General features: G+C 39.6%; 1 protein-coding gene across 7 annotated transcripts in view; it reads left to right on the forward strand.

Annotated features, from left to right (window-relative positions):
- The window catches only part of PHACTR2 (phosphatase and actin regulator 2), a 294797-nt gene that overhangs the window by 70868 nt on the left and 197388 nt on the right, over positions 1-26541 (forward strand). Inside the window, exon 1 of one of the 7 annotated variants that reach the window (XM_032160738.2) lies at positions 879-1130. The exons of the other annotated variants lie outside the window; for them this stretch is intronic. Coding sequence (XP_032016629.1) covers positions 1118-1130 — 13 coding nt within the window. The 5' untranslated portion in view covers positions 879-1117. Of the gene's footprint in view, positions 1-878; positions 1131-26541 lie in introns of those variants that run through there. 7 annotated transcript variants of the gene reach the window in all.

The following is a 26541-nucleotide window of genomic DNA, read 5'->3' on the forward strand; positions in this document are numbered from 1 at the left end:
ATAAAAGACCTGGAAGGCCTAACTACACTGTGGATTCATTTCATCGTAGGTCCTATGAGGTCATTGTAAATCTTTGTACTATATTTGAGAAAACAGTTGCGCTGTCCTCAGCATCTAATGTCATGACAGCCACGAGGCCTGGCACCTGATTTCTCCAGCACTGTGCTCACCCTTGTGTCCTGACAGCGTAAGCAGTTTTTGGTGTCTTTGAGTGTCATCTTTACACAGCCAAATTAAAGGAAAGAAGGGAAGTAGGGCCTTCCTGTGTTAGTCTTTCCTGATCTTCACATTTCTTTAGCCACAGATTATAACAGTCTGTAGAATCCTCTAACCTCTTTTGACAGTTCTTTCTTGTATTATTAGTGACATTTGGTGAAAATACTTTGAATTTCTCTGTTAGGATAGGTGAGCAGAAATTCTGATCAGAAATAGAAGAACTAGTCATTATGAGCATAACTAAAATGGAAGGGCAATACTCAACTTCGTAATATTTATTTGGAACAGAGATATTAAAGATAGTCTTTATTTTTCAATGTTTTATCTGCTACTCCCTGCTTCCTCCCCCAACAACAACCAAAACGCTTTAAAATTTTAAATTGAAAAGTTGCCCAGTCATTCAGTGATGTCAATGATAAAGGCTGAACCATATTTAGACTAACCGCAAGGAAAGGATAATGTATTGTATTTTTAAATATTCCTTTTTACCTTTTCATGCTCAGTGCCTCTTCCTGCTCCTGTTTGCCCTGGCATCTTTTGGAAAGCTCTGTGTTTTGCATAGCATGTGCACTTTTTTTTCCTGAAATGTGCAACACATTCAACATTGCAGTGATTTTTTTCCCCCTCCTTAGCTTACAGCAGAGGTGGAAACCCCAGGGGATTCAAGTACCCACTTGATAGGCTCAGTCTCTCTTAATCAGCCTGTAATGGAGCTAATGGCTGTTTGTCATCCTTGGAGATATAAATTTCCTGGCGGTGTCTCCTGCAGACAGTGCATGAAGTATGCTCAGTGTGCCAGCAAGGGCTGATAATCAGCAGAAGGACAGGGTGCTTCGGTAGTCAGAAGAGCCAGGGCTTCCCGGCTGCCAGGCTACAGAACTCGCCTCGCCACTCCTGAGACATGGACAACGCCGGTGGGTAAAACAAGCATGAATTCTTCATAGCTGCTGGCTTCCTTTGCAGCGTGCATCCTTTGCTGCGGAAGGTTTGCCTATTTGTTGCTCTCGTTTTGCACTTAAATGTTCAAGACTGAGACGCTTGTAATATGTGAACCCCGATGCATTGTCCACAAGACAATTAGTGTTTACTTTGAAGTTTAGGAACTTGGAATGCAGATTGTATTCCAAATTCACCTTTTGTGAAGACTACTGCTATTTTATTTAGGCTGAAGCAAGTGTAGTGTTTGATTCTTTTGTGCTCAGAGTGGTGGGTGGAAAATGCATACAGTTAGTGAAAAAACTATTACTAAGGGATGGCACAAGGTAGATGGAATTAAGTTAATGAGCTGAGCAAAAATTCTGTATAAATATTACAATATGCACAGTGTAACAGCATAAGAGCTGTTTGGTCTGATGCTTTCATCTTCATGTTAGGATGCAATGTCGAAAATGTTTCGATAGCCTCTGATATTTTAATTTCAGAATAGAGACATTAGTGGTCAATTGTGAACCTTTAAAAATGTATTTATTTTTAATATCTTTACTTGATAACTAGACAAACATGATGGTTGCAGTATGTTAATGTCAATTAAATAATTAGCATAAAATTATCAGGTGGAACTTTTTTCTTTTTACTTTGCTGTATTGAACTTTTAGAGGAGATATACTGTGAGATCATGCCCCATTTCAGTGTTGTTGGCACTCAAGCAGAATTCTCCCAGCTGTGTTATGGATTGTCTGTCTCCTGAAGCTCATTAGTTCAGTTACGCAGCTGGTATCAGCTTGAAGGTGATGCTTCCCATGCCTTGAGACACAGTCAGCTCTTCTAAGAGGTTACATCATTTAAAACACATTCTACACTACAAGACCACACATTGATGGTGAAACATATTTGTTTATGAAATTGAGCTAGTTCAGTCCTCGGCGCAGGTAGCACAGGCTAGCAGAGATTTTAAAGTCAGCGTGTATTAGGTTCTTTTATAAAATAGCTTACCAGGAACAAAACTCTGTGACTAACATTATTTGGTCATTGCCATTGAAGATATTGAAATAAAGTGGAACAGTATAATATCAGGGATGAAAATGTTAGGGTGGTGGAAGAAATGAAACAAGTGTAAGAATGTGTGTGTAGTAGCAGCAGGAGGGAAGCTGGATGCATGTATATGGATTATACCCCCATTCTGGTCATTAAAAAAATGTACTATAGGGCTTGTCATAAAAGCAGGTAGGTATGGTATTCCATGACAAGGCACAATTTGAAGATCAACCAAAAGCTTCTCTAATTACAGCAGTAGAGTGAGTAAAAATTAAGTAAATAAACTTAGAATCTCTAATTTAGCCTCATTTAAAACTTCTGCCACCCACAATTTATTATACTGACATTCTGGCGGAATGATCACTTTAATTCAAGTAAATGCCTTTTTAAACTGACTCACATATTTATTTAAAGGCCATTAAAAAAAGGAAAGAAACTTCTGTGGCAGACTTTATGTAGGCTTAAAGATGCTAAGGGTTATTTTTCTTTTTGGGTAACTAGAGCTTTGGGGGATGTTTTCACAATCTTTAGTTATGTTATTAAATGCAATTAATAAAATACCTCTGCTCTTGATGAGTTTAAGATTATTTAAGCACTGTGGAGAGTGGCTTGTAAAGTAGCAATTTCTATATCATTTCAAATTTTAGGTGTAATCTCAAATATAGCCATACATACCTTTGAATAGAATAACAGGTTTTAAATCACATAATTTGAATGTTTCAGAAATAGCATGTTTCTTATAATGGCTTATAATTGGCTGTCAGTGATCACTTTTCATGGTAATTTTTTGATGAGGTAAGCAGCCTCTTACAGGAGGAAAATGTAAACATCCATTACATACACACATTTCAATACATTATATTGACTGTAAGGGAAACATTTAAGATAGAACTGGTAGGTGGCAAAAACAAAATCTGAAAAATCTGAAATAACTTGGAGCACTACAGTTTCTCCAATTTAATTTAAAGAAGATAATGATGTTGAGTATTTGCCTAAATTTTTCTAATCAGAAATGGGTTGAGGCCCTGGATTTCAGAGCTAGTAGTTTAGAGCTGGGCACTCGTACTGACAACTGAATCATTAGTTTCAAGGAGCCAGGCCTTCTTCCAGCAAGGCTTTCTGTGTGGGAGTTTGGATAATTGACAGGCAGAAGCACAGCAATGGGTCCACACAGGTTGAATGTCCCTCATTTATTCAAGTCACATAGAACGCCGCATCAGGATATTTGTGCATGGTTTCTGCTGTTAACAAGTAAAGAAAGATGAGCTGCTTGGGACTCCGGCCCTTTTGGTGGGTGTGTGTACATTTCAGCTATCATGGCATTGTGCATCTGTCCTTTTTCTCCTTAGCAGCAAAGAGCTGACATTCCTACTATCTCGGAGAAGGAGACATCCCTTCCCCATAATTGCTGGCTTCTGTATTCCTTTAAAAGCTTTTCCTGGAATAACAATAAAATATTTATCAAACTGTGTGTGTGGAATATGTCAGGGTAATTTTAGCAATATCTAACATTTTCTTCTTTTTTTTTCAAATGGCTATTTCTTCTTAGAAGTTATATAACAAGTCGAATAGATGGTGCTTTAGAATGGCACACCTGTGACTACAAGCACCATCAGTGTTCTGCCAGTGCCACTATCCTCCTTACCTCCATCAAGTGGTTCTTGTGAATGAACTGTGATAAGACATTCGGAGGCAAAGTTGATTGGTGTGTGATTTTTATCTGAAACACAATTTTTGAAATGTAATTTCATATTCTACAGTGCAGAGTACTGTAAAAAAAAAAAAAAGTTCTGCAGAATTTATTGTGTTGGGTTTTCCCTACTTGATATGAAGATATTTCAGTTACCATGTGTGGGTTGAAAGAGCCACACTCATTTGGAGGGGAAGTGGCAGCTGCTGAGAGCCCCTGAGCCTTCGCCGTGCAGTCTAGCTCAGTGGTTCAAAGGCTTTTGACCATTGATGTACAATCATTGAGTTGGAGAAGGTCACAGTCTGCCAGCTCCCTGCAAAAGAGACTCGAGAGTTATTTGGAGCCAGACTGAGGAAAGGTTTGGAGTGGAGTAGTCGAGAGCATCAGGTAATTTTAGGTGAACGTTGGCTCTGCCACCTGTCATCCCAGTGACTGTGAATAAGTAATAGAAACTCTATGCATTTAATTTTCTCATTGGTAAGTGGTGACAGTAATGGTACCCATCTCATAGGATTGCTATGAAGAGAAAATAAGATAACTCCTGTAAAGCTTTTGGTACAATGGCTGGCATATGGCAGCATACAATGCATGCTGGCGTTTTAGAGAGCCATCAAAAGATTGAAGCAGGTTGCTTTATGAACAAATAAATATATGCTCCAGCAGCGTGGCTCTGAAAGTGGTGTGGACGACAGTGTGAGAAAGCGAGCAATTCTGAGCAAAGAGACTAGTCAAGTGGCTGTCTCAGAGGTAGAACTGGAAATTAATGTGGGTGGTGCAATGGGCATGGGGTTGGGGGATGCACTGGATATGCATCAGCAGAGCGCGACGAGTGGATATGGAGGCAGGGAGAACTGCAGCAGTCAAAGGAGACCCTGGAGGTTTCCAGTTAGAGAATTTAAGACAATAGTCCTGCACTACTGAACACAAAATGAGTTTTAAGAGAAAGACAGTGAGTTCCATTTTGACATTGCTGGGTTTGAAATGCCTTGTGTGTTGCCCACTAGCCATAGTAGTTGGTTCACTGGTGACATTTTAATCTGCTTAAAGGATTAAAAAGGTTTCCTGCCCCTTCTCCCTCCAGTCTGTGGGAGATCCTATGGGATGGTATAGAGAAAGGAAACTTTCAAATGCCTCATCTTTTTTTATAGATGGAAATAAGACCAGGCAAAGAGAAACATGCTCCTAAGCATTGAAATAATTAGGGTAAAGGCCAGGCTGTTACATAAGAAAATGTAAGCACGAAGACATTTCATTTCAAGCTGGTTCAAAACCTTAGCAGCCCAGGTTGTCAAGCCAACATTCCTGAACAGCTAAAGATGGTGACTCAGAAGGGTTACCTAATGGGGCAGAGATCCAATAAGAATGCGTATGTTTTGAAAGAGGATGCTTTCTAGAATATTTGACTATGTTTGCAAACTCTATTTTATGCAATTAAGACTTTGTTTCCTCTAATCCTCCACTTCCATGATATCTTGGTCTTACTATCTATAATTTTGTTAACCATGATACTTTTTAGAAATTTATTAATGTTATATATACACACACACGTACATAATATGTACACATGCATTTGCATGTGTATTATTAATATATGTAGCTATGTGTGGATTCTTTAATTAGGGGATTGTCAGCCTTGATGTAGGGGAATGTAATGTTGCTAGCTCTTCTAAAAAACTTGATAAAAAATTAGAACAGATTTTCTTTTAAATTAAAAAAGAAACTCATTCTTATCCTCTGAAATGCCCCTTATGTTGTAAAGATTACTATTTAACATTTTATTAACTACCAAGCAAATTACAGTATTTTCCTTTGAATTTATTGTGAAACCCATTGTGCTATTTTAGTATTTTATGTTTCACAAAATAAATATTCTTAGAAGCATCCAGGATTCATGTAAAGATATTTTTCTTTTTCTTTTTTTTTTGAGAAGGAGTCTTGCTCTGTCGCCCAGGAGTGCAGTGGCGCAATCTCGGCTCACTGCAAGCTCCGCCTCCCGGGTTCACGCCATTCTCCTGCCTCAGCTTCCCGAGCAGCTGGGACTACAGGCGCCCGCCAACACGCCCAGCTAATTTTTGTATTTTTAGTAGAGACGGGGTTTCACCGTGTTAGCCGGGATGGTCTCAGTCACCTGACCTCGTGATCCACCCACCTCGGCCTCCCGAAGTGCTGGGATTACAGGCGTGAGCCACCGCGCCCGGCCCATGTAAAGATATTTTTCTAAGCAAAAAGTTAAAATTTGATAAATAATCTGTTTTTTGGAGCATCTGTTTTCAAAATGCTAGTATTACCAAATTAACTGTTTTAAAATAAAAATACCAAAAGGAAAAATAAGTTCATATATAAACATAAAAGTACTGTGAACGTGGGACTAAATTTTCTTCCTAGTTTTACTCTAATAGCGTAGCGACTGTGACCTCCTGAGATTAAACTGACAGTCATGGCCCAAGAGTGTGCAGAAGCAGGACAAAGTCTTTGTTTCTGAAATGAAGTTTTTACTTTTGTTTCAGGATCACTGAAATTTGTTCTCAGTGTTTCTTTGCAACCACTCATCTTTCCAAAGGCAGAATGAATTGTGATTTTTCTGTATCACCAAGATGAAATAGAAATGCTTGTCAAATGGCTTCTGTCGAGAACAACTGTTAGAAAAGATATAAAGCACAAGCAAAAATGCATTTTGGTTATAGAAAGAGGAATCAGTAATCAACATTTTCTAAATTATACGCCATTCCATATTAATTCCATAGGTTATTAAATAAACTCCCCACTCTACATCCACACACAAAGAATTTAACATTCAGGCAATTTTAAGAATTGTTGAGTTTAACAGCATTCGACAGGTTTCTTAGCATGTTAAGAAACATGCTGAGGCTGGGCGTGGTGGCTCACATCTGTGATCTCAGCACTTGGGGAGGCCAAGGTGGGCAGATCACAAGGTCAGGAGTTCAAGACCAGCCTGACCAACATAGTGAAACCCCCATCTCTACTAAAAATACAAAAATTAGCCAGGTGTGGTGGCACATGCCTGTAGTCCCAGCTACTTGGATACCTGAGGCAGGAGAATCGCTTGAATCCGGGAGGCAGAGGTTGCAGTGAGCCAAGACCATACCACCATTGCACTCCAGCCTGGGTGACAGAGTGAGACTCTGTCTCAAAAAAAAAAAAAAAAAGAAGATGCTGATAGAATTGGCATATAATTTCCTGTAGGTGCTAATATTTGTGGTGAATTCCTAAGATGGAATATAGAATGCAGCATTTCCCAATCATATTAACCTCAGGTTCTCCAGGGGATACCTAGTTACAAGGTAGATAACTCCAATTTGGAATGCACTGTTAAGATCCCTTCATACGCAGTTTCACTTTCCATTTTTACCTTATTCTTCCTCTCCGGAGTTCTTCTCAACTTTCTGTTTCCAAATATAGGAAGCCATTTTTGGTAACTAGCAAAGTTACCAAAAAGTTACTTTTGGTAAGTAACTTTTAACATAGATATTTAATTTCTAAACAATCAAGCATTGATACTTCCATAAGTATGTACATTTCATGTACATTAAATTCCATTGCACATGTACATGAATATATACATTTCATGATACTTACTTCCATAAGTATCAGTGCTTGATTGTTTAGAAATTAAATATCTGTGTCATCTATGTCCAGGATTTCTGTTCTCTTTCCTTGCCTCTAACCTTTCACTGCTCATAAACATCATCATCAGATGAAGTAAAGAAGGAAAGGGAGCTAGGCCTTGAACCTGCTTTGGAAAGGAGTGGAATTCAATGACATCTATGAGATTGGGGGTCATGCACAGATTGTATCTATCCAAATGTAACAATTCACATGAAAAATTAAAAATAGATGATGTAAGATGTTATATGTAAAAAGTCAACTTCAAAGTTCTATTTTTGTAAATCAGGTACCAAGAACATATATAACAAAGGCAAATCATATTTAGCTAAATGTCAAATGTCTTAAAAGGAAGGAACCTTACTTTTTTGAGTGTCCATTATGTCCTAGGCATCAAGTTAGGTAGTTTACACATGTTACATCATTAATACTTGCAGTCATTCTGTAAGTAAATATAATCTCCCCCAAGTTACACATAAGTAGCTGAGGCTAAGAGCTCACCCAATAAATAAGCCAGTAATTTATAAACTTGAATCCAGCCTTTTGTAACAGTAGCAAAATTCAACTCATCATTTTTCATGTTGTCTTACTGCTTTAAGAGTGGAGATTCTTGGCCTTTGTGTTTTCCATAACATTGAGCACAGTGCTTGGGCTGTAGTAAGTGTATGTAGTAAATGTTTGTTGAATTAAGTCAACAAACATTTAATGACGTTTAATTAAGTTGGAGCAATTTTTTAAAAAGCAAATTAATTTGTAAATATCAGTGTCATATGATCTTACTATATATCTGAATACCCTCTTGGATAGAAGTTAGTATATGGGTAAGACAAAATATAGTTGTGAAGTGTTTCTTTCATAAACATTCACAAATTTATGACAATTTATAAGATAGAATGCTTTTTGGTAGAGCCCACGTATGAAATCTGTTACCATTGTAAAAAAAATTATTCAGAATTTTCATTTGAAAGATGTGATAATATTAGAGTCATTAACAAAAATTATGGAGTCTTCCCCATATGTTTTTAATGATATTTAAATGAAATGCAGACACACCTTTCTGGAATATGAAAGAATTTTACTTTTTCTCTCTTCTTCTTCCAGAGAGATCATGATTAGAGGGAAGACCACAGAGTACCTGTGCCTTTGTCTCATCTGACCACACCTGTGCCTGAATAGTCTTTTTTCTTTCACTAGTAATACTAACACGTTACATTCCACATGACTCTTTCCAAACTCTGTATTACCCTGTGAACCACTGCAAGATTTGACAAACACACAGTGAAACAATAAGCTCATTTAAATTTTGATGTCTATGTCAAGAGAAGCCATAGTTTCAAAGTTTCAGTTTCAGGTTTCAGAGCTATGGTTTCAAAGTTTCAGGGTTTCCTACTATTTGGTATAAAGTATCTGCCTAATTGTTTTTATAGGTAGCTCTTTTATTATTTTTATAGATAATCCCCAACATCCAGCTATCTCCCCAAAACTATTTTGAATTTTTTTCACATAAACCAATTTTTTCCAAATATTTAATCTTCTAATTAGGAATAGTGATTGAAATTGTGCCTCAGGACTGGACTTTGGAATCATGATTTCCTTTCTCAGACCTGAATCATTCAGTCCCAGCACAGCATTTATACCTTTACAGGTGTCAAGTTCAAATCCTTATATTTATTGTTATTAGTAATGATTACATTTGACTTATTAACCTGTATCTTCTGTTATTTTCCATGTATCCTCTACATCTACCAGTCTGTTCCACTGTCTGTTCTGTATCCACAAAAGCATTTGTACCTTCATTCTTGCTGTTCTTCCCACCCAGAACGCCTTCTCCTCCTTGCCATTCAGTCATTAATTCATCCATACATCCTGTTGATGTTTCCTGGTCACCCACTCTGTGCCACGCAATGTCCTAGTTAGTGTGGATATGAGAGAATGAAACAGAGCTTCTGTCAGCATGCCCCTTCCTTCTAGTAGAGAAAGCAAAATTAGTAATGAATAGACAAAATGCTTGGGGTTGTGATTAGTGCTGCTAAGTTAATCAACTGGTATTTGGATAGAGAATGAGGTTGGGGTGGAGGCTACTCCAGACTCGGTAGCCAGAGAAAGCTTCCTGAGGAGGTGGCATGCAGGCTGAGGCCTAGGGAATGAAAAGGAATCAGCCACGTGAGAGCCAGGGTAAAAATGTGTCAAGCTGAGTGGCCGGCAAACACCCACGCCCCCAGACAGGACGTTGACTGGGATGTCTGAGCAACAAGGCCAGTGTGGCTGGGGCCCGATGAGAGGTAGAGGCCTCAGACCAATCACGGAGGGCCTTGAGGCTTGGCCTCTGTCCTACCAGCTTTCAGGAGCCTTTGAAGGGTTTTACGAGACTGGGAAGAATGGACTGGAAAGAAGCAAGAGTGGAAGCTCCTAAGAATGAAATCCACTTAGAAGTCTCTTGATGGAGGTGGTGGCAGTGGGGAAGGGCAGAGGAAACTTACTGCAATCCCAGCCCTGTGTCAAGGCCCAGCACATATCCCATCTTACAATGCCTTCTCAACTGGTCTCCAAGCCCTGAATTTTCTCAGGGCGCTGATGGAATTCAACAGCCAGTTTTGTACTTACTGGAAGTTCATCTGAGATTAGTCTGCATTTGAGTCTTTCCTTCCCAACAAGATTTAAACGTCTTGAGGGCAGATTCCACATCATAGACATCTTTTATGTCTTCCAAAGAGTTAGAGTGGTCATTCTCAACTCTAGCTACTCATTAGAATCATCTGGAAATCTTTTAAATACTCATCTCTGTGCCCCACCCTAGACACATTCAATCAGGGACTTTGGAGTGGGGTCAGGACATTGGTATTTGTTTAAAAGCTCCCCACTATATTCTAATGAGCCATGAGGGTGACAACCACTGTTAGAGTCCTCTCTCTCTCTCTTTTTTTCCCCTTTCTCTCCCTCCTTCCTCCCTCCAGTCTAGCAGGCCAGTCTAGCTGAGATTTTGTGTTTGAGAATTATCTGCTTCCAGGTGAGATGTGAGGCCGTGAGATTAATGAGACCTTCAAGGAAATGGCTGAAAGAAAAGAGCAGAGGTGAAATACTGCTTCCAGGCAATGTATCAGGATAGGAACAAAGGAAACTGAAGCCAGACTTTCTATAATCCATCCTTCTGGAGTCCGTAGACTGGATCAAAGAAGGTGGTTACAGAGAGACTTAGTCACCTACTTCCTAATCAGGAAGGTTGGTTTCTCTTCCAACATCTTACAAGCAAATTAAATACTAAAAGTGAAGATTCACCACAGTGGCAAAAACTATTTCTGAAGAGACTACATGTAAAATTTAACTAAAAAGAGATGTTAAACATCCCTTGTCAAATTCTATATAATAGAAGAGGTACATTATTAGACCCCAAATAGCACTGCTATGATTTAATCATCACTAACTGTATCTGTACCAAGAGGCTGGGTCAGAGCCACGATTAGACATCGATGCTATATTTGCTGTATCCATGTGACTTACCACAGGCGCCCTGCTTTTTAGTGATAGAGAAATAGGTCCTGTTCAACCTTGTACTTCCTGCTCCAAACACACACACACACAGACACACACACACACACACACACACACACACACACACACTCCAGAATGAGTTTCAGATCATTTTAAATTGATAGTGACCTTAAATATTAAAGCCTAGGGATGCTTCGATAACTTGCTTTTCTGGTGTTTTGGTTAATAAATGGTGTTTTTTACAACAGGGTTAATACATGCCTTCTAATAGAAACAGTGCAATTTAGTAAAACCATCTTTTATAATGTTTGACTTAACTACCTCACATGGTCATGAGCATCACTTGAGAAGGTGTCAGTGACAGAGGGTTTTAAGTTCCAAATGTTTATACAAGTGAAGCATCTAGTATTGGGAGGAACCGCCAGGGACTGGCAGGGGAGGCTGGGGGGGATGGGGGTTGAATGTTTCCCTAACTGCCCCTCCTGCTCCAGCCCCCACCATTTCTCCCGAGACCCTCTCACTTGCATGTCCCCTATTGCCATATTGCAAAGCCTCCTCCTTGTCTTAGCCTCAGCTCAAGTGTCCCCACTTGCTCCAAACCATCCTCAACTCCTCTGGATAGAATGAGTGTTCTCACTCCTCTCCTCTCCTCTCCTCCCGGAAAACTCTCTTCTACCCCATTGGAACACGTAGCACATACACCATCATGCTGCTTCACGTGCTCCTCAAGAACAGGGCCACATCTCCTTCTTGAGCCTTATACTGAGTACCGTACCTGGCAGAGGAGGTGTGTTCCATAAGCAGGCAAATGAATATGCTAGCTGAAATCAAGCCTGAGCTGTGCTTTTTATTGTGTGCTGCTACTTATATAGAAACTCTGAATTAATTCTTACTGGAATTGAATGCTGTGGCCATATGCAATTTAATATGAGCAGCAGTTCCTCAACTGAGGAGCCCATTAGAATCACTTGTGCAATTAAAATCTTCCTGCCTGTCTGTCTGTCCATCCATCCATCCATCCATCCACCTACCTGCTTACCTCCCTATCATCTATTTTTCTGTCTACCTATCATGGATCAAGAGCCATACCAGCCCCACTTCAGACCTACTAATTCAGAATCTCCCATGGGAAGAAAGGGGTACTTTTAAGAAATGTTTCACAGATGATTCCTCTGTACTCCCCTGGTGAGACCCATCATCGGTCTAAGAAACATATAATGAAGCCACTCAGACAAAATGGGTTTCTACTGTTTCGTATGCTATTAAGATACTTGCTTATTGCCAGTGTGAAAGCACATTATTATTAGAATGCTAAAGATCTTGTGCCATGCACAAAAATGCTCTGAAATACCCTATTGAAGGGTACACAGTGTTGACCTGTACACAAAGAAGCATATTTCTTTGAGACTGTTGCATGGGAATGGTGGTGCATTCTGTTTTCTCTTCCTCCACTTACTGTGGAAAGGGACACGGTAGCTTTTGTATCATTAACTGAGACTTGCTTAAAACTCTACACCTAACTTCTCTTTAATTTACCACCTGCTGCATGCCTCTGCACTTCACATCCTGGGTCTTATTTTCTTAGTAAGGGAAATTTGGCAACTCTCCATTTTTAAAGCAGCTTGACTTGGGGCATTTTTAATAAGGGGATAAAAGGAAATATAGCCAGTCCCAAACTTTGAGAGTGGTCAGTATGGTATAAAGAGTGAAAATATCTTAGGGTCCCTGTGCGAGACTCTATCGTCTTCACAGCGCCGGTCATGCTTGCTTGTGGTACTTACGGAACATGTCAATCGGTGCGGGGGCCAGTTCATTTGCTCAAACAATAAGCATTTCACAACATTCATTAACCTTAGGGTCACTTTTTTAAGTTAAGGAAGTTCAAAGACATTTGTTTAAATAACTGTATGACTGTGACTATAGTTGAAACAAGCCAGATAGTTGAAAATTAAAGCCAACTTTGTTTTTAAAATCCAGACTTCGTGGAAAACCAGGAGCTCTGTAGCATACATTTAGAATAAAGCTCCAGCTTTAACTTCTAAATATCCTGGCTTATGTCAGCCTTTTTGTCACAGCCCTAATGCTCCATAAACAAAGGTGTCTAACAGATGTGGGCTTTGTCTTTAGCCATCTCAGGGAAGGTTTTCATGGAACCTCGAAACTACAAAAACTCCCAAAGTACCCTTGAGCACCTGGGTTACTGTAAAACAAAATCATGTCCCACAAAATTATGTTTTAAATGCAGGGCAAGTAAGAAATCAAGTTTAAAAAAAAGATGCTGTACATACTTCACCAAATTCCTCTCATCTTCAAAAATGCTTACAAATATGGCTTGTTTCTTACAGTTCTCCGGTGAATTATGTAAACACTTCAAATCATCAGTTCTGCTTTTATAGATATGAAACTAAGGCAGAGAAGTTTATTCATTTATTTTTTCAGAGAGAAGCCTCATGCACAGCTTAACTGCACATAAAAAATGTTGCCCTGACATATAAGATCCATGTCTGCTTGAGTATATTCTTGGCCATCGGCCAACCCACAATGCATAGGCCATGCCAAATGTGATTTCCATTGACGTTTATGCAGGGGGAAAGCCAGACACAGTCTACCCTTTGGGATGCATGCAATATTGTTTTTAGGGAAATGTGGTTGTATTTGTCCTGGCCTCAAAGGCTGTCTCACTGGAGGACAGGCTTTGGTCACAGTTTTGGTCACAAAACACAACTGTCCCCATCAGTTATGTTGAAGCTCTCTGTACTAGGATATGCAACCAGGTGATCAGGGACTGGAAATCAGCTGGAAATTCCAATAGAGGCTCATTAATTAGTGGAGCACACATATGCAGGGCATATACTTATATGGCAGGTGGGCAGCAGATGGGGGACAGTGCAAACCTCCGAGAAAAGAACAAGAGCAGGATCATTAAAGAAGCCTTAGCATTTTCACACAGAGACTGAGCTTGGAAATGCAGTTTCAGAGAAGGGATTGGAGGATTGGGTAGGGAATGTGGACAGATTATAGGGAGAGACCAAGGTAGACACCTGGCTTATGAAACAGGTCTACAGAAAACATCAGGAGGTCCCCACAGGTTTCATTGTGGCTTCTTCAATTTGGTGTGAATTGACAACAAAGAAAACTCAGGAGGGCGCGAATGAGTTCCTGTGGATCCAGAGCCCTCTCAGGCCTCCTCGGTGCAGAAGGGCTAATCCTTCCCATAGTTCCTGCCTCTCTCTAGAGTAGCACAGGACTTGGGAAGCCAGCAGCTACAAGGAAGCTCGCCTGTCAAGCACCAACACTTTATTTTAATTTCTATTTTGCATGAAAATCATTAAATTGCAATTCTTTCTTATATTTAATCACATTTACTGGCTTTCTCAAATTGAACATACCCCAACCCTCGAATAGTGTGGGATTGTGCAAAGGAATGGAATTAGAGTTGGAAAAGAAGAACGCAGTTCCTGGCTGAGCCTGTTCTACCTGCTGGTATGGGGCCTTGGGCATATCCATGAGCCTCACTCTCCTCATCTGTAGTTTAGGGTTGATTGTACTTGGCTTGAGTAGTAAGTATTATGTAACATAGATTCATTTCGCACCTACATGGACTTTAAATCTTTGCGAACATTAGCTCATTTCTTCCTCTCAGCTACCTCCCAAGGTGATCACTTGGCCCCAGATCCCCCTGCTCTGGCTCCCTGAGTTCCTGCCTCGCTCACCTCTCACATTTTGCTGTTGTGCACTTGTTTCTGGCAGCTCCCATCTCCTTCCTTCTAATCTGCTGTTTTCTTCTTTTTTTGTGTGTGGTCTGGGAAACCAGATAATCAAGAGTGTTATCCTTTTGTTCAAAACGATAGTACATAGACCCCACTGAGGCCCTGAGTAGTGTATGATTCACTTGTATGGGCTGGAGTTTGTGAATTTTTTACATTTATTCGGGCTGAGTTGCAGTTCGGTTGATTTGCTGGTTCTTGACATAATGGAGGTGGACAGCTAGGTTACATCTCTTAATGTTTTCTCATCATCCAATTTAGAAATCTCCAGAGATCCTGCCCAAACCTCAGGATAAAATTCAAGCCCAAAACGTCACACAAGGCCCCTGTGTCACCAGCACTGTCACCATCTCTGGTCATGTAGTCCTGGGTCCCAGCTCCCCAGACTCTTACTCTCATCCCAAGTACTGTGTGTTCCTGCTGCTTTGCTTGGCAATGTGCTGTTCTCCTCACCTACATCTGGTCTCCCCACTGTCCAGGAAACTGCTCAAGGGCAATGTTACCTTACCGTTGGTTTCCTTAGTCCTACCCCACATGTGGCACACAGTACATATTTAATGCATGCTGGCTGACTCACTGCTTCTGCCATTGTTACCAAGCTACAGAACGTTCCGTAGAGCACAATGATGTATATAGACCATCTCATTACACAGATTTTAAAAATATTTAAGGAGAAAAGGACAGTTTAGAGAAATGTAGCGAAATGCAAATGATGCAAAATGCAGCTTAATGAGGTTAGTAAAAATCCTTATCAACCCAGAAAAGTCCTTGTGAACCTTGATTTGTGTGTGTGTGTGTTTGACTGACATTAAACCAAATTTAGAATTTAAAAATATATATTTTGTAGGGATTCCTTGCAGGAGAAGATAGAAGATGTAATAATTACAGTCAAGTGTATTGAATTTGATTATCTCATGAAGGAAGATGTACCATACTTTAAAAAAATGTTCTCAAAGAAGATTTGATTAAATCAAAGGCATAAGACCTGTGAAATCTGGCCCTTAGTTGAGGAGTAGAAAGAAGGCAGCCTTCAACTAAAGAAGGCTCAGTCTAGTGACATTGTTTATCCATTTGCTTTGAACTTTTCAGATTACCTTCCCTAAGACTGATGTCAAATATGCCAGTGAAGAGTTTGAATAAAATGTTTTTATGAAATGTGAGAGTGGAAAAAAGCAATTTTTAAAAATAGCATACTTTTAGGCATGATTTAGTATATGTATTTTAAATTAAATTAATAAATTAAATATTATTATAAGAAAAAAGCCAAATTACCTTCCCTAGAAAAAGAAATTATTTTCAAACTCCTAAAATGTATTAGTATATTTAAATCATCCCTTGCTCTTAATATATAGAGGGAGAAAAAAATGTCATCATAATACCCAAATGAAGGCCCAGGTGAGCAGATCACTTGAAGTCAGGAGTTCGAGACCAGCCTGGCCAACATGGTGAAACCCCGTCGTGACTAAATATACAAAAATTAGCCGGGCATGGTGGTGCATGCCTGTAGTCCCAGCTACCTGGGAGGCTGACGCAGGAGAATCACTTGAGCTCGGAAGGAGAAGGTGGCAGTGAGCCAAGATCATGCCACTGCACTCCAGCATGGGCGACAGAGTGAGACTCTGACTCGAAATAATAATAATAGTAATAATAATAATAATAATACCTAAATGAGAGAGAAATAATTCTGAACTATTGTTGAAAATCAGTTCATGGGAGTACAGCATACAAAGTTGGTTTTATTTTTATAAAAACATTTTGTGTGTGCATAAAGCAATGCTCAATCCCTGAAGAATAAAAGGAAGAATAAACAGGAATTTTTATATTTTACTCTAGACTTTTCTATTTTTGGTTTTGTTAGTACAGTCATTGTGTCCTGCTTTAAAAGCCAATAAATTATGTTTTAATCAGTTAACTGGAGAGCAGCACATATTATATTGTCTGACCATGTATGATGCACAATATTCTGGCTACACTCAGAGCACCCCCATAATAAGTTGCTAATGACATAGGTCCCTACCCCAGAGTAACTTGGGGTGAGCGATATGAAGCCCCTGCCTCCCCACCCGCTCCCCACCCCGCCCCAATGTAAGCTATTATTGAACTTGTTTCTTTGTTAATTAGAACTAGCTCTGAAATCTTGTTCATTTTGTTTGTTTGTTTTTGTTTTTTTTTTAGACAGTGTTGCTCTTTTGCCCAGGCTGGAGTACAGTGACCCAGTCTTGGCTCACTACAAACTCTGCCCCGTGGGTTGAAGCAATTCTCCTGCCTCAGCTTCCCGAGTAGCTGGGATTACAGGTGCCTGCCACCACACCTGACTAATTTTTGTATTTTTAGTAGAGACAGAGTTTCCCCCTGTTGGCCAGGCTGGTCTCGAACTCCTGACCTCAGGTGAGCCACCCGCCTTGGCCTCCTAAAGTGCTAGGATTACAGGCATGAGCCACCATGCCTGGCCAAAATCTTGTTGATTCTTATGGCCAAGACGCAGTCATAGTTACTACTTCATATTCACACAATATCACCACAACATGGACATTTCAACTAGATTTTCTTCCACCTTCCTAAGTCGAGGACAGACTTGAGGCCAAAATCAGCAATTTGGGATTATATCACCACTATTTTTTAATGTTGTGGGAAGCAGTTTATTTTCATGGTATGCAGCTTTTTTCACATGGCTAAATTCCACCCTGTGTCTGTTTGGGTGGGGACATGTGTTCAAACTGCCCTTGAGGAGCTCCAGGCCTAAAGCTGGGACCCCAGGGTTGCCTTGGATCAGGTGAGGTGGTTACTAGAGAGGCTGAGTGTGTAAAGGCTTGGCCAGGAACGGTAAAGCTGCATTTGTCATTGTGCCTACAAGCTGAGTACAGTGCCAGAAATCAGAGATGGAGACCACAGCAAAGAGCTGATAAAGTACAGTCAAGGAGGCCAGGAATGGTGCCTCACACCTGTAATCCCAGCACTTTGGGAGGCCGAGGCAGGCAGATCATTCGAGGTCAGGAGTTTGAGACCAGCCTGGTCAACATGGTGAAAATCTGTATCTACTGAAAATACAAAAATTAGCTGAGCGTGATGGTGCATGCCTGTAATCCCAGCTACTGGGGAGGCTGAGGCAGGAGAATTGCTTGAACCCGGCAGATGGAGGTTGCAGTGAGCCAAGATTGTGCCACTACACTCCAACATGGAGTGTAAAGACAGAATGAGACCTCATCTCAAAAAAAAAAAAAGTATAGTCAAGGAAAACGGTGTTTAAAATATAGTCATGTATACATAAAATGCAATTAAATAGTTTCTGTGCCAGAATTCTTATTTATTGTGAGATATATCAAATTTTTACCTGGTGATTCAGAATTTAAACTATATCACTACCTATACAGTTTATTCAAAAAATAAATATTAAGTTATAAATTTATTAGTTATAACTTAAGTAATCTTTATAAACAAATATTATTTATAACTTAAGCCACATACCGTGAAAATAAACTACTTCTCACAACATCAAAAAGGATAATAAATATTATTGATAACTTATCGAATAGGTCATTGCTGCATATTGATTTCCATTTCCCCTTGTGCAGTGTGTCTCCAATAGATGTAATATCACCAGTGACTGTGTGAACTTTGCAATTGCTAAAAATGACTGGTTCTTATTTTCTTGGTTTATCATAATTTTAGAATATAACTTAATTGAAAGACATATTTAACAAATATGAATTGAGTGCCTACTGGGTCAGGCAGTGCAGTGAATGGGTGCAGTGAATGGGGCAGTGATGAGACACATGGAGTCCCTGCTTTCATGGAGCTTGCATTCTATCGAGGCCAACAGACAGTGACCAGATCAACAAGTAAATGTATGATAGAATGCCAGGAAGTGGTAAGAACCATGAAGAAAGCTAAAGCAGAGTGGTGGGGCAGGGACGATTGAAGAGCTCTTTTAGGTAAGGTGAGTTTCTTTCCAGTGATTGGCCATCTAAATGAGACTGGCTTACAAAATTTGGGAGATTTGCAAGCATAGCTTTGTAAAACCTTCTTTTATCAGTTTGGTGCAGTTTCAGGTGAACGCTGTTTTTTATTTCAATTTAATTGAATGCTTCTAAGTTTTGTGCTGTTTCAAGTTTCAAGAAGTGGCCCAATTCAAAGAAAAATGCTAAGAATTTTACCTTGTTTTGTGTGGTAACAGAATGTAGGCACATAATTACACCGACTGTCCCTCACCCCTGCCAAATCTTCAGTGGCCCAAATTGGTTTAAAATTTAGCACAAAACCAGCCCGGCACGGTGGCTCACGCCCGTAATCCCAGCACTTTGGGAGGCCGAGACGGGTGGATCACGAGGTCAGGAGATTAAGACCATCCTGGCTAACACGGTGAAACCCCGTCTCTACTGAAAATACAAAAAATTAGCCGGGCATGGTGGTGGGCACCTGTAGTCCCAGCTACTCGGGAGGCTGAGGCAGGAGAATGGCGTGAACCTGGAAGGCGGAGCTTGCAGTGAGCCGAGATTGCGCCACTGCACTCCAGCCTGGGCGACAGAGCGAGACTCCGTCACCAAAAAAAAAAAAATTAGCGCAAAACTGCATTGTTATCAGAGAATGTTCCCATGTCTTAAGAAAAACCTGGCAGTATTAAGGTTGCAGCTTGATTACACAAATAATGAATCATGTCTTCCTTAATAACAAAGACCTGTTGTTTATCCTTATAGAGACCAAATTAACGCATGTTTATTTCTGGAAAATGTTGCTCTTAAGAGCTTCTGCCTGCCTGCGCTATGTACGCCAGGGGCATGATGTAAAGCGTGTCAATTAAAGAAAGACAGGGAAGGGTTTTAGCAAAGACATTAGAATTTAAACAACCAAGGAGAGTTTCTTTCAGCTATCACATTGAGCAGGTATATATTCATTTTAAGATATTGATATTACTCAAAACGAGTTTGGAATTCCTCTTTTAGAATTGTCTTTGGAGCTACTTTACAAGACAAACTAAAACGTTAGGTTGATTATTAGTGCTTTCCTTTGCCAACTTGGCGCTTCCTGCTCAGTGTATGTCAATAGATTAGAACTATTTCTTACCCTTGAGACGCCAACACTGTTGTGAGGAGACGGATGAGACATAGAACTGGAAGTGCTTAGGTATCTATGAACCAAACAAGTTAGAAGGTCCAGGAGGGAAGTGCCACTTGGTGATGTAAGGGAGGCTCCAAGGGTGATGATATTTGGGCTGGGATGTTTGAAGAACAGGTTCAAGTTTGCTAGGCAGAGGGAAATGTGAGTCTCTTAACTTTGTAACTACACATTATTATTTTCAAAACTAAGATAGCTTTACTCAGTTCGATAACTTGCCTTATTCAGCAGACTTAGACTAGAATGATCTTGACTAATTTAAAAAAAAATTGTAGGACACAGATATTTTATACCTTTTAATTTCATAAATCTTTATTGAGTTCCTAATTATATACTCAGCCACTACGTTCGGTAGCCTTGCAGAATTCAAGAGTCTTTCCCCATCTTTTAATTTTTGTATTAAGGTGAGATTCGCATGACATAAAATTAACCATTTTGAACTGTCCAATTCAGTGGCATTCAGTACATTCACAATGTTGTACAACCACCACTTCTTTTTTTTTTTTTTTTTTTTTTTTTTTTTTTTTTTTTTTTTTTTTTTGAGAAGGAGTCTCGCTCTGTCGCCCAGGCTACAGTGCAGTGACACGATCTCGGCTCACTGCAACCTCCGCCTCCTAGGTTCAAGCGATTCTCCTGCCTCAGCCTCCCTAGTAGCTGGGACTACAGGCGCGTACCCACGCCCAGCTAATTTTTTGTATTTTTAGTAGAGACAGGGTTTCACCATGTTAGCCAGGTTGGTTTCAATCTCCTGACCTTGTGGTCCACCCACCTTGTCCTCCCAAAGTACAACCACCACTGCTATCTGGTTCCAAAGCCTTTTCATCTATCTCAAGAAAACCCTATACCCATTGTGCAGTCATGACTATTGTCCCCCTCCCCCAGACTCTTGGAAACACCAGTCTGCTTTCTATCTCTATTGATTCACCTATTTGTGATATTTCTTATAAATGGAATCATAAAATATGTTACCTTTTGTGTCTGGCTTTTTAAATTGAACATAATGTTTTCAAGGTTCATCCAGATTGTAGCAGGTTATCAATATTTCATTCCTTTGCATGGCTGAATAATATTCCATTCTATGAATATACCACGTTTTGTTTCTCTGTTCATTTGCCAAAGTCCATTGGGTTTTCCCCACCATTTAGCTATCATGAATAGTGCTGCTATGAATGTTTGTGTACATGCATTTGTCTGCATTAGTTTCCTATTGTTGCTGTAACAAATCGCCATAAACTTTGTGACTGAAGGCAGCACAGATTTATTATCTGACAGTTCTGGAAGTCAGAAGTCTAGCAGTCTAGTGTCAGCAGGGCTGCATTCCTTCTGGAGGCTCTGGGGGAGAATCTGTTTCCTTGCCTTTACCGACTTGTTAGAGGCTGCTGGCGTTCCCTAGCCTGTGGTCCCTTCTCCTAGGTTCTAAGCCATCGGAGTAGCATCTTCTCATCTCAGACCTCTGCTCCTGTCTTTGCACCTTCTCCCTCTAACTCTGACCCTTCGCCTCCCTCTTATAAGGACCCTTGTGATTACATTAGGCCCATCCAGCTAATCCAGGGTAATAGCCTCATCTCAGAATCCTTAATTTAATCATATCTGCAAAGTCCCTTTTGCCATATAAGGTACCATTTATAGGTCCTAGGGATTAGGAGGTAGATATCTCAGGGCAGGGAGGGGCTGAAGGTGGGGGAAGAGGGAGATCATTGTCTTTCTCACTTGAGCAAAGTCTGATTTCTTTAGCAGTACTGGTCACAATCCTCACTAGGCTAATATTTTCATTATTCAGTTTACTTTCTGGCCAATGGGAAAGAAGATGAATGTTTAAATGCAAGAGATATGTGTGTGTATATATATATATATATACACTGCAAATCTTTGAGGGCAGAGATGGCCTTATTCAACTGTTGATCTCCAGTACCTAATAGAGTTCAAGTCACATGTTCAATAAGTACAGAAGATAATGGTGGTGGGTTATATCCTGAAATGAGGGAGGGTATCATTTTATAGTTTTCTTAAAGATGTCCATAGAAATAATAAGATTCTGTAACTCCAAGTACAAATACAGATCTATTATATGAAATTCATATTGGTCATATGCCCTCTCCCTAAACATCTTCTGGAGGGGGAAAAAGATAGACGTCTAACCAGGTCTGCTGAGAGGGACAGAATTTTACCATCTGAGAAAGAGCAGAACATATTTTTGGCACTCAGTCTAAATTTTTCCTTTCAGTGATATTTTTAAAACCAAGTGAAGTCTCAGCATTTGAATTATTATCAAGCTCCACATTGGACAAGGAATTAGCTAAATATTAAATTAGGTAATTTGGGCTTTATTCCAAACTAACCAGTACCTCACGGTGATGGAGAAATACAGTTTGGCATCCTAATGGTACCTCTACAAAATGTCCTTGAGTATTGCGATGGAAGCTCATACAAATTAGTGAGAACTGTGGGTGTGAGTAGGTTGAAGATTTTACTAGCCACTTTATGGAGCATGAGTATGCTCCACCGTGTAGGTGGCCTTTAGCTTGAAATGTTGTGTCACGGTACATAAGTACTGTGGAGTTGTTTACATGTTGAGTGTGCTGCCAAGAGGAGGAAAAAATTCCAAGGAGATGTGTATTGAAAGGGAGCCCAAAACAGAGCAGTGAGCTCTTCCATGATGAGAATGTCAAGCCCTGAGATAATGAAATTCAAATGAAAGGAGCGGTCAGGGTGCTGCTCAGCTTCATTTGGAGTGTTCTGTGTCGTGTGTTATTCATTGCTGAGAACAACCTGTAAAATGTAAATGTGCCATCTGCAACACGTGGCATCATAGCCTTCGTGAGTGAGCAGACGGTGTGATCCAAGCTGACCTCTGAAAAGCAATCAACAGTATTACAGCTCTTCTGTTTTCATCTTCTTGTGGTTCACAGTTCTATTAAGGTAATCTCTGTGACAAGAGGAAGATGAAAATCGTGGATACATGACCAAAATAACTTTAATAGTGGGATTTGAGTCATTCTTAATATTGTAAGTCATTATATTTCATAATTATAATTCATAATATTAAGATAAATGTTTATAAATATTATTTGAATGAAGATCAAAAAATTAAAAGATTTTATTTACTATCATTTAAAATATTTTCTTGTTTTGTATGAATGCAAACATTGAGGAAACAAAGTATATCTAGAAAGCTATAGTAAGGCATACTCATTCTGGCTACCTTTAGAGGAAATTTAAGAAAAAATGTTAATATACCAAATGTTTGACTTGATGACGTGTTTAAATTAAATAAAATTGTAGAATCTCTGTAACTACCTACCAGTTTTATCCAAATTGTATTACTAACCTGAAACCACTATGCCTTAATTATAGCTCAAAAACAAATTAAAAGTGTTGTGATAACTGTTATTGACTCAGTAAACAACTATCATTAATCCTTCATAGGGTCGTTGCAGGATTAAATGAGTTCACTTTTCAAAGCCCCATTCCTGACACATTATTTATAAAATGAATAAAAATCATAGTAATGAATTCACTCATCCAACACGCTTGGCAAGGCAAAGTGAATTCCTTTGTTTAATTGAAACTGAACAGAGCAGGTCTATAGCATACGTAATTCACATGTTATGGTACAATGCCATTTATACTGGAAAATTGAAACTAATAAGTGAAAATAACTAGTGATGGAACTAAGCCAGAAATACACTGGTATGGATCAGCCTTTGGAGAAGGAAAGAACTGAGATGGTTCACATTGGAGAGAACTCTTGAACTCCAAGTCTTTCTCACAAAAAGTCATTCCTAAGTCTTCTTAATAACCAATGCTTCATGCGAGTCATGTATTTAATGGCTGCTCAAAGCAACACAAACTGTAGCAACAAGTTATGCCACAAATCCTTTCTTCTCTCCCTTCTTCAATACCAGCCTTCCTTGTTGGAAGGTACAAAGCAAGGAATTAAATACTTAACACAAACACTGAATGCCCACAGTGGCATTTTATAAGAGGAGTCTTATGTAGTATCTAACATGCCATATGTTACATCATTTCAAGAGGATTTAACCTTCTAGTAGAAAGCATTCTTTTTTATTTTTATTTATTCATTTGTTTTTTCAGAGACAGAGTCTCACTCTGTTGCCCAGGCTGGAGTGCAGTGGTATAATCATAGCTCACTGCAGCCTCAACCTCCTGGGCTCAAGCAATCCTCCTGCCTCAGCCTCCCTAGTAGCTAGGACCACAGGTGCAGACCACCACTCCTGGCTAATTTTTAAAATTTTGTTTTTAGAGATGGGGTCTCACTGTGCTGCCCAGTCTGGTCTTAAACTCATGGCCTCAGACAATCCTCCTTCTTCGGCCTCCCAAAGCATTGGGATTAGAGGCCTGTGCCACTGAGCCTGGCCAGGCAAGCTTTTTTTAGCCTGCTTCCTGACTCCATCTGCAGAGCTTATGTGCTTCCGTGCCTATGGTACACCCAGTTAATTCATATTAAATTGAATGGAAGACTTTCTCACACTAATAGGGAAAAGACAAGGCCATAAATTCAGCTGAATTCTTAACCAATAATGTCCAGCTTTATTTTCAAACCCCACAAATGGGGTCTCATTGACAAAGTTCAGTCTGCAGTCTGGTCCTGGGAACCCTGTGCACATTCTAGGAGTGAGAGACAATCCTAGAAATGTGGATACATATGTAACAAACCTGCCCATTGTGCACATGTACCCTAAAACCTAAAGTATAATAATAAAAAATAAAAAAAAGAAATGTTGAGCTTCTCGTAAAGTGCACACACTCTAGAAAACATCATTAAGAGATAAGCAGAGTGGAAAAAGACAAAATTGATGGAAACCCTAAGATTCTGTCTTTATTCGGCCGTCCCTTTTTTGATCAAATTTGTTCCATTTCTAGGGCTATGATTGTATATGTTATAGTACAATGCCATTTATGCTGGAAAATTGAAACTAATACATGAAAGTAAGTAGTGATGGGACTAAGCCAGAAATGCACTGTTATGGATCAGCCTTTGGAACAGGGAAAGGAACAAAGATGGTTCACATCCCAACGTGGCCCCCTGCCCCTCCCTGGCCCTGACTCCAAGCAGATGGTCAATTTGCATTGTTCCAGAAGTGGAGAAGCAGGAGTACATCAACTACAAGGAGAGCCTCAAGCTGCCTTTTTTGTTTTCCCTATCTCGAGCACTGGTTCAAACTCACCTAGGGAAGGCTGCTGCTTTGAGGTCCACATGATATTGTTCTTTAGACTGCTTCTATTTGGGGAAGAATAAGAAGATTTTTAATGTTCTATCTTGTATTTTACCTAAGTATGTATGTTATCTTAAAGAAACTATTTAGATACCCCCTGCCACCAATTTATTAAAATAGGCTAGAATTTGCAAATAAAGGCAAATAAATGTGTTTGACTTTTTAAAAGCTAATGAACTTTATTTTTTAGAGGAGTTTTAGGTTTACAGTAACATAGAGAACAAAGTACAACGAATTCTCATAGGTGTCAGGGGGTGTCTCCCCCCAACTATGGACATCCACCACTAGAGTGGTGGATGATTTGTTAGAATCAATGAAACTACATTGACTCATCATCATCTAAAGCCCAACATTAGGGTTCACTCTTGGTGTTGCACATTTTATGGATTTTGACAACGTATAATGACATACATTCACTGATACAGTGTTATATACAGTAGTAGTTATATACAGTGGTTTTTCTGATCTAAAAAATCCTCTGTACCCCACCTATTCATCCCCTTTCCCCCCTAAGTCCTGGCAACTACTGAACTTTTTACTGTCTCCATAGTTTTGCCTTTTTCAGAATGTCATATAGTTGTAATTATATGGTATATAATCTTTTCAGATTGTCTTCTTTCACTTAGTAGTATGCACTTAAGATTCCTCCATGTCTTTTCATGGCTTGATAGCTCATTTCTTTTTAGCACAGAATAATATTCCACTGTCTGGACATACCACATTTTATTTATCCATTCAGCCACTGAAGGACATCTTGGTTACTTTCAAGTTTTGTCAATTATGAATGAAGCTGCTATAAACATCTGTGTGCAGGGCTTTTTGCTGACATAATGTTTCAACCGATTTGGTTAAATACCAAGGAGTGCAATTGCTGAATCATATGGTGAGAGTATATTTAGTTTTATAAGAAACTGCTAAACTGTCTTCCAAAGTGGCTGTACCATTTTGCATTCCTGTCAGCAATGAATGAGAGTTCCTGTTGCTCCACGTCTCTACCAGGATTTGGTGTTGTCAATGTCCTGGATTTTGACCATTCTCAAAGATGAGTAGTGGCATCTTGTTGCTTGAATTTGCAATTCCCTATTGGCATATGATGCTGAACATCTTTTCATATGCTCACTTGCCTTTTCCATCTGTATATCTTCTTTGGTGAGGTCTTCCTCTTTAGTGAGGACCTCTTTAGAGAGACCTTCTGTTCAGGTCTTTTGTCCATTTTTAAATTGGATTCTTCATTTCCTTATTGTGCTTGAAGAGTTTATATTTTGGGTAACCACCATTTATCAGATGTGTCTTCTGCAAGTAGTTTTTCCCAGTCTGTGGCCTGTCTTCTCATTATCTTGACATTGTCTTTCAGAGAGTAGAAGCTGTTAATTTTAATGAAGTCCAGCATATTAATTATTTATTTCATGAATCATGCCCTTGGTGTTGTATC

This window comes from Hylobates moloch, unplaced genomic scaffold, assembly GCF_009828535.3.
Source record: "Hylobates moloch isolate HMO894 unplaced genomic scaffold, HMol_V3 SCAFFOLD_2, whole genome shotgun sequence".
Classification (NCBI taxonomy): Eukaryota; Metazoa; Chordata; class Mammalia; order Primates; family Hylobatidae; genus Hylobates; species Hylobates moloch.